The 12,959-nt window shown below is 50.6% G+C and overlaps 1 protein-coding gene across 2 annotated transcripts in view; it reads right to left on the bottom strand.

Moving 5' to 3' along the window:
* The window catches only part of GRK5 (G protein-coupled receptor kinase 5), a 217,169-nt gene that overhangs the window by 60,925 nt on the left and 143,285 nt on the right, over positions 1-12,959 (bottom strand). For both annotated transcript variants that reach the window (XM_003994462.6, XM_023240995.2), the window contains exon 3: positions 9,015-9,127. In XM_003994462.6, the coding sequence (XP_003994511.2) occupies positions 9,015-9,127 (113 nt within the window). The remainder of the gene's footprint in view (positions 1-9,014; positions 9,128-12,959) is intronic.

Raw genomic sequence — 12,959 nt, 5'->3', positions numbered from 1 at the left:
TCTATTTAACCAAATGGAGGCTTGAAGCTCATTAATCAGCCTCAATAACCAGCTGAAAATATTATTGCTCTGGGTACTAAAACCCACGTTAAAAAAATAACATCACTTTCAGGTCAGCTACCTCCCAGCAGAGGCCCGGCTGGGCGGCTGGGCGCCACAGTTCCACAGGGAGGCAGCCGGGAGCACGCGGGGACAGGCATCCCCAGCCCAGGATCAAAAGGCCTTTCTTTGAGAGTCCATGTCAGGTCACCACCACCTGAAGAGCATTTGTGTTGGGAGGCAGAAAACCAACAGAAGGCTTCCAGCTGGGCTTTCCACACTGATTAAGTCACCTGGAGTGACAGGCCGTGTCTCTACAGTGACCCCCGAGAGGCCTCCGACAGAGAGAAGGCACCATGGCGGCTCAGCCTGGCCGGCAGAGCTCAGGCAGATCACAGCACCAGAGGCAGGGGACCACCCGGGAATCCACTGCTATGGGAACACTCTTGCCCAGGTAGTGGGCAGAAGCTGCTGAAATCAGCGAAAACCAGAAAACATGAGCAGCAAATAAGAGGTTGGGCCAACAGCCTAGAAATTTACAATTAGCGTTGGCTCGGGCAAGGGCACACAAAGACTTCAATGAGAAGAGAGAAAACTACATGCGAGGAGTGCCCCCGTGACCTCCTCCATCTGTAAGGGGGTTCCCTCCACCCAGAGAGGGTGATAGGTCTTCTCCCCTTCCCTCACCAGAGGGGACACGAGCCGTCGTCCCTGCTGTAAGGCCCATTTGAAACCTGTGAGCTCAACCCTAACAGCCAGAGCGCCAAAGGGCACCTATGCCGATCCACTTGGAGGGCATTTCTCTTCCCGACGTACATCCAACGGAGGGAGGCACCATTTCATGAGCCTCTGTTCGCACTGTGATTTATGCCAAACGCAGAAATGGCCTTTGTGGAGGAGATGCTGCTATAACACAAAGAGCAAAACACTACGTTAGGTTTAAGGCAAAAAAATCATTTACAGATCTGTGCCTGCCGAAGAGTATAAACATCTGTGCGCATCCTAGTTTATAAACCTAATGTTTCATCCTCTTGGTCTGCTCTAATTACATCATCAATCTCAGAAAATGCCGGTGAAAATATGGCCTATTAAAACACACTTTCCTCTGATGATTTCTAAAAATGCGAGGCCCGCAAGCCAGTAAAAGGGGACCTGCCACGTTTTCAAAGAAGCCGGCACTGGTTTAAAGAGCGGAGGCTGAGCCGGATCCCTCTCGGCCTCTGACCAACTTCAGATGTCACCTCCTCCTCCTGGGAGACCTTCTCCTGCCCCGACAAGAAGATGAAGTCAGAGATGCTATGAGGTCTTGCCACCTCGGGCTGCTGTAATTACCAATGTGGTCAGCTTTTCCACAGTCCTCGCGGCAGGGACAAGTGACGTGCTTGGCTGGCAGTGTTGCTCACCACGGCCCTTTCTGGAGAAACACCCAGCTCCACCCACACCGGCCTCGGCGCCTTGCCTGTGCTGCCCGTGTGGTCTGGAGGTCTCCATGTGCCTCTGTGGAATCACTCTCCACCCTGGTGTGGGGCAGGCGACAGGGTGGGCAGTCACCTGCCCACCTGGGCACCATGGTTCCCGGACCCCACTTCTAAAGACCCAGCTGGGGTATGCTGGCCTGCATCGGTCCCTTCCCTGGTCCCTGCAGACCTAGAGGTGGCAAAGGCCCTGACTTACCGCATCAGCACCACTGATGTCCCCACCCTGCCTGGCACTTCATCAGCAGCCCCGCACTCACTCGTGGGTGGGCCTTCCATCTCCTGCCGGGATCCTGACTGAACAGTCCTTCAGATAGCTGGGCCCTGAACTTGCTGCTTCTCTGCTCCCCAGCTGGAATGAAGAAGTACTTACAAAGGGGCATCCCCCAGGGGTCTGACGGTGGGGTGGGCCTGGTCAGCCCCAAAGCCTGTATCTACCTGGGCAGAATGTTCTCTGGTCTCCAGCTGCCATCTGAAGAGCCCTCTTGGGCCTAGGTCAGGAAGGGAGTCACTGGCCCCACCCCCCCCAAAGGCAACAGATGGGATGTGACCAGACAAAGAAGGGAGGGAGGAGCTGCCTCCTGGCCATGTAGGAACACAACCCGAGAGTGGTAGCAGTGACCCCAAGGGGACCCCAGACTATCCTCGACAGCACCACAGTCCTTGTGTGCTTGTGCAACATACCCCGGCTGGGGCAAAGGTTAAAAAGAAGGAAGGACCTCTGGGGTGAGGTGACATATTCACCAGCAGCTGTCAGGCTCCCATAGCAAAGGGGCCACACCCTCACCTTCTGCTTATCCCATCGTCCTCCTGACAGCCTCAGCCCAGAGTGGCTCTCTCCCCACCCCATCTACCACCCCTGGGCTGCCTAGCTGCTGCTCCTCTCTCCCCTAGCCCCAGAATTATTTCTCCATCCTCATTCTCCAACAAGGCTCACTGTGCAAAGGCCTTTCACTCTCCCTATTACTCTTTCAGTTCTAAGGAAGAACGTCAACCTAACCTAGTTCAGGCAGAACCGTTATCTCTTAGCGCCTAGAAATCAAGGATGGATTGAATAACCAAATTGTGAGGAGAATGAAAATGCAGCCAGGCCTGGACCACCAGGAACCAGCAACGTGAGGGCTTCTGGAACCCACTCTCATCTGTGTGTGCGCGCACGTGTGTGTGCGCGTGTGTGTGTGTGTGTGTGTGTGTGTGCACGTGCCCACACGTGCCTCGTCCTCTCTCAGTGCTGACTGGCTTGCTCCAGTGGCACATGGCAGTCAACAGCTCTCAATATTTTTATTTTAAGCCTTCTTTACCAGAGAAGGACTTCTTCTCCAGCTTACAAATTCTAGAGAAAGAGCTCATCGGCCTACATTGGCTCACATGCTCATCCCTGCTCCAGAAAACTGTGGACTGTGGGTCACACCATTAACAACATGGCAGCTTCTAGGACAGGAGAATGGGTGGGGTATCCAGGACACTGGAAAATTCCATAGGCTTCTGCTATATGAACCCATTTTATAAGTGTTAGACTTCTTCAAATGACCCTGATCCCTGGGTCTGGCTTCACCAACTGTTCTGAGGGTCTCTACGTCCATCTGAAGAATGGTTACTCCCCTCCCAGCTTCCTCTTTGGGGGAGAGCACAAAAGTGATAGAAAGACAAGACAAATACTGGGTCTGAATTATAAGAGAAGCAGGATGCTTAACTACTCTGATGAGACAGAGCAAATTGTTTTACAAATAATTTCAGAATAACCAGGCATATTTAAAGCCAGGTGATTGCACACTGATTTCAAGTGATTCCCTATAGTCTAATGAATGGCTTGAAGTGGCTTTCAGCATTTCCTGATACAAGATTTCATTCGTTGTAACCTCATAGTTGTAGCTGCCAGTCTCCAAGATGGAGACTTTAATAATCCTTGCCTTCTGCTACTCATGCTCTTGAGAAGTCTCTTTCCATACTGAAAAGGGCTAACCTGTGCAAACATGATAATGGGGCCATGATAGTATGGAATCTCTGAGGCTAGGTCATAAAAGACATTGCAGCTTCTAGCAGGCTGTCTTGGACCACTGACTCTGGGGAAAGCCAGCCATGTTAGAAGGACACTCAAGCAGCCCCGTGGGGAGGTTCACATGGAAAACACAGAGGCCTCCAACCAACAGCCACCACCAAGTGCATAAACTTGGAAACAGCCACCAGCCAAGTGCATAAACTTGGAAACAGATCAAGCCTTGAATGACTGCAGCCCCAGCCAACATCTTAATAGAACCTTTTAAGAAACCGTGAGCCAGCAGCATCTCGGGAAAGCATTCCAAAATTTTTGACCCACAAAAGCCGTGAGATAGTAAGTGTTTCTTGTTGTTTCAAGCCGCTAAGTGTTGAGGTAATTTCTTACACAGCAATAGATAATGAATACTTAGTTTTCTAAACTCGTGGCTAGTATCACTCACTTCATTGAAATTTTCCTTTATGTATTTATTTTTCAATCTTTCATTTAATCAAAAAGCCAGTGCCATGAGGGCAGGCACTTATTTCTGCTCAGCGTGTAGCCGCCAACTGCTAGAACGGAGTATGATATACTGGGTATATTCAGTAAAGAAGTGCTGAAAAACTGGTTGAGTATCTGCCAAACCTCCCCTAACCCCAAAGAGAAGAAACCTGCAAAGTTTCAGTCACACCCAAGTGGGGGGATAGGAGGGTTTCAGGTGAGCCGGGATGCCATCAAGGCTCCCAGAAAACAGGTGAGAGAGGCAGTACATCAATCTTCAAGGAGTCCGTGCAAAGACTCTGTTGTCCTGAGGAGGTTACACTGGAACCCTGACCAGATGGGCAAATCCTCTTTGAAACCAAATCTAGTCATGGCTTTGACTCTGGCCACTGACTCTGTTTCTCCGTGGGAGGCAATGAGAGAGCCCCTCTGAGGCTCCCAGAAAGCCCTTGAAAACCGAGATGAAGGCTGAATGACCCCTGCAGAATTACCTCTGATGAACGATACACACACCGTCCTGCGCCCCACCCCCGAATCACCCAGGCCCCATTTTAAGACAGCCATGAGTCCCCTGCTTGACTTGAGAAACTCAGACATTAGGACTGTGCAGGAGAGCAGCCTTTCCCGGGGACTACGTCAGAGCCTGACGAGGACGGGTTATTTTTAATAAACTCCGCTTGGTAGGAATTCAACACAGAGGTGGGAACGGTGTGGACGGTGCTGGCTGAGCCAGGGAGCACCGGGGCTGTATGCTGCCTCCTTGGAGTTCCAGGCAGGATGGAAGGAAAAAAACATATTTCAGACAAGAATTGCGCCAGCCCTGGAAAACTCAATAAAGTCTTCCTGCGTAAAAGAGGTGTTCCAAAGGCTGGTCATTTGACGTCAAGATGGGTGATGAAAAGGCCCCGCTCATTCCCAGAGATGCAGACAAAACGCAAGGGGCGGGTCGGCTCTAGGAGTGGCGGCCGCGTTAAGACGTATGTAAAGAGCATTTGTCGCATCAACAGAGGAGCCAGACTCACATTTCCTTTCCAGAAAAAAAAGCTCTTGGTACAGGCCCAGCAAAAGGGAGCGTCTGCACGACCAGAATGAAAATGGGCATCCATTGAATTTTTTTTTTTTCTTCTTCTTCTCAAACTGACTATAAGCGTCTAACAAGACACGTGGCTGGAAAATTCCACTGGCTCCTGGGTTCAGCCTTGCCCTGCTCTGCCTCATCAACTCTCTAGATGAGTCTCAAAGCTGGTGATGCCTCATCGTTTCCAAACGGGGAGCAGCCTTGGTCCAGGGCTCAGGCTCTGGTCCTCATCTTTCCTTCCACATTTGTCTCCTTGGTCAGTTTGCCCAGCCCATGGCCCTAAATACCAGCTGTGTATTGACAAGTCCCAGTCTTCCATCTCCAGCCCTGAACTTTCTCGCAGACCCCAGAATTGAACATCAATCTCCCCTCAATCATCCCCACTTGGGTGTCCGGGAGACCATCCAGCCGCCTGTGCCTAAAATGGAGTTCCTGGTCTTCCCCCAAACGCACCTCCCACAGCCTTTCTCTCCCACCACCCTTCCATCCGATCAGGTCAACACTTTGAAGCCATCCATAACTCTTCTGTCTCGCCCACACTGCATCTGAAAGTACTGTCAACTCTGCCTCAAAAACACGCCCCAAATGCAGTCACTGTCACCACTGCCGAACACTCCCACGCTGGCTCGAGCAACCATCAGCTCTCATCTTTAGTAGCTCCTATCAGAGCTCCTACCTGTTCCAACACAGGAGCCTCAGGGATCTTTTAGAAACCTGTCGGATCATGCCACTGCTCGGTTCAAAATCCTCCAGTGGCTCCCCATTTCACTCAAGGTCAAAGTCAAAGTTCTTTAATGGCACAAAGTCTTTCATGACCACACCTCTCCTAGACCCCCCTCTGCCCTTGCTCCCTCTACTCCAGCCACAGATTCCATGCCTGCAGGCCGCCACACTAGCTGTTCCCCTGCCTGCCCTGCTGTTCCACCACACACTCAGCTGGCTAACTCTTACAGAGGGTTCCGCAAGGTCTCCCGGCCCAAGGTCTCCCCACCAGCCAGTTCCTTCAGTCTTTCTCTGGAGCCCGCACTCCCTACTAACATACCATTCTGCCAGCACAGCCCAGTACTGAGGCTCGGGTGCGTGCTGGAGGGAGGACCCAGAGCAGAGGGTGCAGCAGGGAGGGGGTGTTGGGGAATGCTTCTGAGAGTAGGGTACGAGACAACAAGCAGGCATTCAACAGGCAGAGGGGAGGTGGGGGGCATTTCAGGCATCGAGAGTGAGGGAGCCGGGGCCGAGAGACTTCAGCCTCTGTGGCGGCAAGTCAGGTGGCAGGGCCGGAACGCACAGCTCAAGAAAGACCCAGGCGAAGGTCGAGGATGAAAGTGCAGGTTCGGGGGCCTGTCAGAGGGAGGTCTGGTATTCGCCTCAGAACGTGGACTTTATCCTGGTTGTCTATGTCCCCCAGCCCTGGATACACAGTACAGTCATGGGTGACTTGGAAAATACCAATGTCTATTAGAAATAAGGGCCCATCCACTGGTAATGAGCACCCCTAGTATCAAACTGTGGTCTCCAAGTATCATTTCCCAGTAGAAGGAACCGGGGCTCCTTGGAGATACAATGGACTCTACGTCTAGGGCAGGAAACATACAAGATGAGCTGTCACATCACATCCTACCACTTAGCAAAGAGACTGTCCATGACTCCTGGGTCTTCTCAAGGGCTCAGAAGCCAACCTGGGGGCCAACAATGAGACCATGGAGAATCAACCACCATGCATCGAAATGCATCCCGTGTTTAAATCCACACCTTCAAAACAAATTGGTTACTACTACAGAAGGGTGCTGGTGAACTGATTTGGTACTTTAAAAGCATAAATACAGGGATAGAATGAACGAACTTTGTCAGTGGGTAACCAAACAGTAATTGAAAGGAACTGTCACCCAGTTAGCAAATGAAGAAGGAATGACAAAATTAGAATGTCGGCAGGCTGCAACCCCTAATTTATCAACAGATTTAGGCACTGAATACCTAAACCTGCTGCCATCTCTAAAAGAAAGACAAGGAGATAGTAATGTCCCCTGATGGAAGAACACAAAACCACTTATGAAGTCAGTCCCCCAGCCCCTGCTGGGGGGAAAAAAAAAAGGAACCTGAATATGATCAGGTTTCTAGATTCAATGAGCAATTTACAAGCAACACAGAGAAACCTATTACATGACACATGGGGTGACAGAGCAGAATTCAGACTATGGGTCACTCTTCTGGGTGAACAGGAGAGATGGTTATAACCTGTCAAAACATGCATTTATGAAAAGTATGAGAAAGTTGGAAATTTAAACACAAATATTTGATGATAATAATTACTTTTTTTAGAGCTGCACTAAGGGTATTGTGGTGGTGTGTGTGTGTGAGAGAGAGAGAGAGAGAGAGAGAGAGAGAGAGCCCTTATCATGTAGGGATACCTACTGAAATGTTCACGGGCAAAATATATATGATATTTACTACAAAATGCTATAGACGGGGAGGACATGGTCAAACAAGACCGGCCAAGAGTTTGTAATTGTTGAAGCAGGGTGAAGGGTGCATAGACTATTCTTTGACTTTACTTTTTACAGTTTGAAACTATGAGAAGTTATGAAAATATTAGCTCTCACCCTCCACCCCACAGAGATTCAAATTAATGAGTCTGGGCTTCAGCTCAGGCACTGGTATTTTTTGAAGGCTCCCCAGGTGTTTCTATTGCTCAACCAAGGTTGAAAACCATCGTAGTCGCTTATGTGAGACATGCTGGGAGCCTCCACTGAGACCAAGACAGAGGTGATGGAGGGAACTGGTCCGTGGGAGGCCAAGGAACCAAGCACATGGTCTTTGATTAGATGGGGGAGGAGATGAGGAAGATGGAGAGGTCAAGGACATTGCAAAGATTTCAGGCTTGGGTGACTATGGGTGCTGGTCACTGGAGTAGGGAACATGTCAGGCCTGGTAGCTTTGGGGATCTGGGGGAAGGCGACTTTTGGCGGAGACGCTCAGTGGGCAATTTGGCTTGCAAATCTACAGATCCACATTGAGACCCTGAAGCAGACACAGAAACTTGGGCCCCACAGCGCTGTCCCCCAAACCGAGACAGAGGTCAGGATGGCCGCAGCCAAGGGTGGCATTAGGGCCGCTAGAAAACAGCGGTCTCTCGGGAGCCTGGAAATACCCCACTCCTTACATGACTGGTCTCCATTCCTTGCCCTCCCACCCACTGTCCACCTTCCTTGGATAGACACCCAAAGGGCGGTCTTCCAGGCTGAGGTGAGAGGCCTTCCTGCACAAGTGCTGAGAAATTCCTGCTCATTCCTACACCCTGTCCTAAAAGCCCATGCAGATCAAGCACCGTCTGTTAAACCAATGACTAGGAAATCAGAAGAAAGTCTCCATATGGTGTCAAACATAGCTACACATGCCAGCAGCCGCTGGAGCCAGCAACTGTCAGATTGGCTTGAAATGACCAACACATGTTCATCCCACAAAAGTTCACTTAATGCCTGTAGGTGCCAGGCCCTGTGCTAGGAAGCTCAGGGTCCTGGCCTCAGGGAGCTTGCATTCTAGCAGAGAAGTAGACAGTAAACAGGTACACAAACACAAGCTTTGGACTTTTAGAAAATGGGTTTTCAGCCAAGAGAAGGGGTCATGGAATCCAAGCGTCATCTTGGGGTGTCATCCAAGTTCCTCAGGCACTACCTGGTATACTAACCCAGGATCCCAGAATCAGAGAACTGACAGGGCTTCACTTTAAAGCAGCAGTCACCGAGGCCCACAGAGGAAGGTGGGTCACCCGTAGTCACCCAGCAGGTGCAGACTTGCAGACAAGTCAGTACCCTCAAAGTCTGCGCTGGACATCTCTTGAGCAACAATTTCATTCTCACCCTTATAAACGATGTGGCCTATCTTCTCCTTTGGGCAAACACAATCACTGGTCACAGAGGACCACAGGGCCTCCCTGGGAGCAGGGACTTACCACTGAGTCCAGGAACTGAATGTAACACTCCAGCCCGGGCCTGGTTTCGCAGAACTGCCGGAAAAGCAGCCTCCCAATTGGCTGCTTGTCACATAAACTGCAGTAATCTCTGTCTGGAAACAGAGGGGGAAAAAAAAAAGAATGTGGTGAGATGCAGGAGAGAGCCAGGCTGGGCCGTCCAATCAACCCACACCTGGATCTGGAGCCCCAGATGGATGGAGCAAGATGACTGGCAAATTCTCAGGACCCCTTATTTATCTCCAGGCTGTGCAGACTCAGAGGGGACCAGGGCGGTGTAGAGGAAGGTACCGGTTATGACCCAAACTCTAGTTCCTAGCTCACTCCTCCTTCCTGATGCCAGATGCCAGCAGTTCTGGGGATGATGCCTCCACGCCCTGGGTGGCCGATCACCCTGTCACACTCCCCAGTTAGTGACTGGATAAGGGTGGCAGGCATGTGCCCAAGCCAGTTCCAATCAGAGTGGACCACAGACTGTGCCTGGGCACACCGAGCAGAAGTGCTCTCTCTCCCTCTGGGTGTTGGGGTGCATGGGGGTGAGGCCAGGGTCTACTTGCCGTGTTCTTGACCCTGCAAGGAAAGTTGTTGTGATAATGAGGCTCACGCACAGAAGAGGTCAGAGCTGGGAAAATGACACCCACCACCGTGTCCTCACGGTGTCATGAATTCCTGGATCAAACCATGCCTGCAGCTCAAACCACATCCGAAAAGTTGATTTATGAGCTGATTTCAAAATTACTTATAATCCAAAGCATTTCAAATTATGAAAACCCTGCATCTTCCAGCTGAGGAGCTAGAAGCATGGAAACGAGAAGTGACCAGCCCTCAGCCACTCAGCAGCCAAGAGAGTTCTCAAGAGGAAATGTAGTGTAACACTCCGAGCCTGGATGCCTGGAGACCGGGTGTGAGCCAATGACCTGCTATGTGACTTTAAGCAACTCACTTGCTCTCTAGGCCTCAGTCTTCCTCTGAAAAATAAAGGCACACGTTGCAAGTAAGATGGGGAGAGGGGATCTTCTGGTTCTCCCTTAATGATGCCAAAGCCTCCACAGGTGATTTCTTTGACCAGAAAGATGCTCAAAGGACCGACTGAGACACGGTGCCTCCTGCCCTCTCAAGCACTGAACACCGGATCTTTGATTGTGCAGCTGCACTAGAAACAGTCAGGTGACCTCAGGAGCAAACCAGAAGGAACGACTGTATCCTCCTCAAATGCAGAGGAGGAGCAAGGGTGGGGTGGGGGGGGGGAGTTCCTCTGGACATCAGGAACACAATAAGGATATGCATGCAACCATCAACTCACTTTCACACCCAAAGAGCTTAAACCCCAGCCTCACCAGTCACTGCCTGTGCCCTGAGGCAACTGACTTAACACTTTTATTTTATTTATTTATTTATTTATTTATTTTTAATTTTTTTTTCAACGTTTATTTATTTTTGGGACAGAGAGAGACAGAGCATGAACGGGGGAGGGGCAGAGAGAGAGGGAGACACAGAATCGGAAACAGGCTCCAGGCTCCGAGCCATCAGCCCAGAGCCCGACGCGGGGCTCGAACTCACAGACCGCGAGATCGTGACCTGGCTGAAGTCGGACGCTTAACCGACTGCGCCACCCAGGCGCCCCAACACTTTTATACCCCAGTTTCTCCATCTGTAAACTGGGGACAGTAGTCATACCTATCTTCTAGGACTGTCATGAGGACTAAGACAATGCATAGGAAAGACTCAGAACAGAGCATAACACATAGAAAGTGCTTACTAAACACCATGTCATCATTGTGTTTGTCGGGTTTTTGGTCTGTTCAATCTCCATTCCTTCAAGGAATCTCCGCTGAGTCTGCAAAAATCCAGCCCTGGGTTCCAGGGAGCCGCACGACGGGCACATGACCCTGGGCTAACCAATCAGAGCCCTCATCTCCCAGACACAAGACCGGATGAAGGACGGGCACCTGACTCAGCCCTAAACAATAAGAGGTCCCTGTTTCTGCCACAGTGATAGGTTCAGAAACAGACATGTGACTCAGTGCTAGCCAATCAGAGCTCTCTATCTCCAGGCCGGAATGGTGGTTCAAGGCATAGAAGTTGAGTTGGTGGGAGTCCTGTAGAAGTTACAGGAAGGGCGCTTGCTTCTCCTTTGGATGCCGAGGTCTTAGGACCAGTCCACCAAGAGCTGCCATAATTGTCTCTCCCACTGGGCAGTGAGAACCCACAGAGGATGAAGCAGGGGAGAAAGCAGGACTGAATGTCGAAGGAAGAAACCCCGTGGTGTGAACATCTCAGGAGCCCGTGAAGCCAGCCTCACCGAGGCCATCCTGGTGCCTGCACATTTATTTACCTGACAGAATGTTGAAGTAACTTGGTGTTGGGTTTGTGTCTCTGGCAACCAAAAGAGCAAGTGCCTAGGCATACAGGCTGGAGAGTTTGACAGCCCACTTCTCCTCTCATGGGTAAACTGGCTGAAGGCAGGAACTGTTTTTGTGGGCAGTCACCAGTTCTAAGTACACTGTGTAAGGCACTCAAAAAGTTCTCATTCTCTCCTGAGTGGATGCTTTGATCAACACAGATAGCCACCTTCCAAGTTCCCCCTCTTGATCCCTCGTCAAGTGGTTTCGGGGATGAAACTCGCCTTGGACTGCTGCCTTAACTCCCTTACCTCTCCATGCACAGACGGTTCACAAATGGCCACTCCAACAAACATTTAACCCACCTCGATGTGTGCCAGAATTGGTGGGGGTGGGGGGGAGGGAACGGGATGCAATCCCAGCCCTCAGGGGGCTTGGATTCTGTTGAACAGGGTGGAATGTGTGCGTGAGCAGACAAGATCCCAAGTGACAGTAATAAAATGTCAAGTTAGATGAGTGTTATCATCAGCCACAGCAGGGAATCTGGGAGGGAGGGAGCTAAGAGGGTGACAGGTCTGTGGCCTGCACCTGTTAGCATGATGCCCTGTAGATACAGCCTGCGTTCTCACTGCCTCCCACTGAACCTGATCCCCCCACCGAGGTGAGGAAAGCAAGCTACCTCATCCTTTCCCAATCAGCCGAACCTCCCCAGCACAGACAGAATGGAAGTAAAGTACCTTGTGTCAAACTCCAGTTTTATTCAGTTATGGCAGAGAGAACCGCATGGCTGATGTGATTTGAACGATGGGCCCCTCCCCATTTCCAAAAGCAATTAAGAGATTTCATGTACCATATTGTGATTCCTTAAGGGTTCATCTGACAGGATTTTTTCTCTCCATATGGCGTTTGCTGTCAGTATGGAAACAAGACTGTTATAAACTCGCAGCACAGTAAACACCATGTGATTCCAACACAAGCTGTCAGCACCTCAGTTCCATGCCTCTCCCAGCTGTACAGAGGATCCCAGGCAAGAAAGCCACTCACTGGAAGCCCGGAAAGAAAGAAAAGAATCAGTAATCATCTATTTGGATTCTTTTCTCAGGCTTCTATAAAGATAAATGGGCTTATCTTCTGAGGAAGCATCGCCACCACCACCACCAAAATCAAAATGCAACATTTGTGGTTCCTTTAGAAATAAAGACGGAGGCCATAGAAGGGGGGCTATGAATTTGGAAACTGATCAGAATGACAGGAGGAGATGCAAATTGGCAAGTGCAAACCCAAGGTGCTGGTCGCTTCTGCAAAGTCAGACCATACAAGTTGGAAGCACAGGGAGGTCTGTAATACGTCTGCAGAGGGGACCTTTCTTCTCGGTTTCCACAGAAGCCTCCCTGTCATTGAAACCCAGCTTGCAAGGGCCCTGCCCACACCTCTCCTCCGAGGTGTGATCTGTTGGGCTTGGTGGGGAGGATCTTCCAGGAAAGAAGGGCAGAGCTTTTTCTCTCTGTCTCTGAATCTCTCTATCTCTCAGGCTGAGAGAACCCTGGGATGTTATGCACATAGGCAGGCACGTGCTGCACACACA

Source organism: Felis catus, chromosome D2, assembly GCF_018350175.1.
Source record: "Felis catus isolate Fca126 chromosome D2, F.catus_Fca126_mat1.0, whole genome shotgun sequence".
Taxonomy (NCBI): domain Eukaryota; kingdom Metazoa; phylum Chordata; class Mammalia; order Carnivora; family Felidae; genus Felis; species Felis catus.
This window is presented reverse-complemented; position numbering and strand designations above follow the sequence as displayed.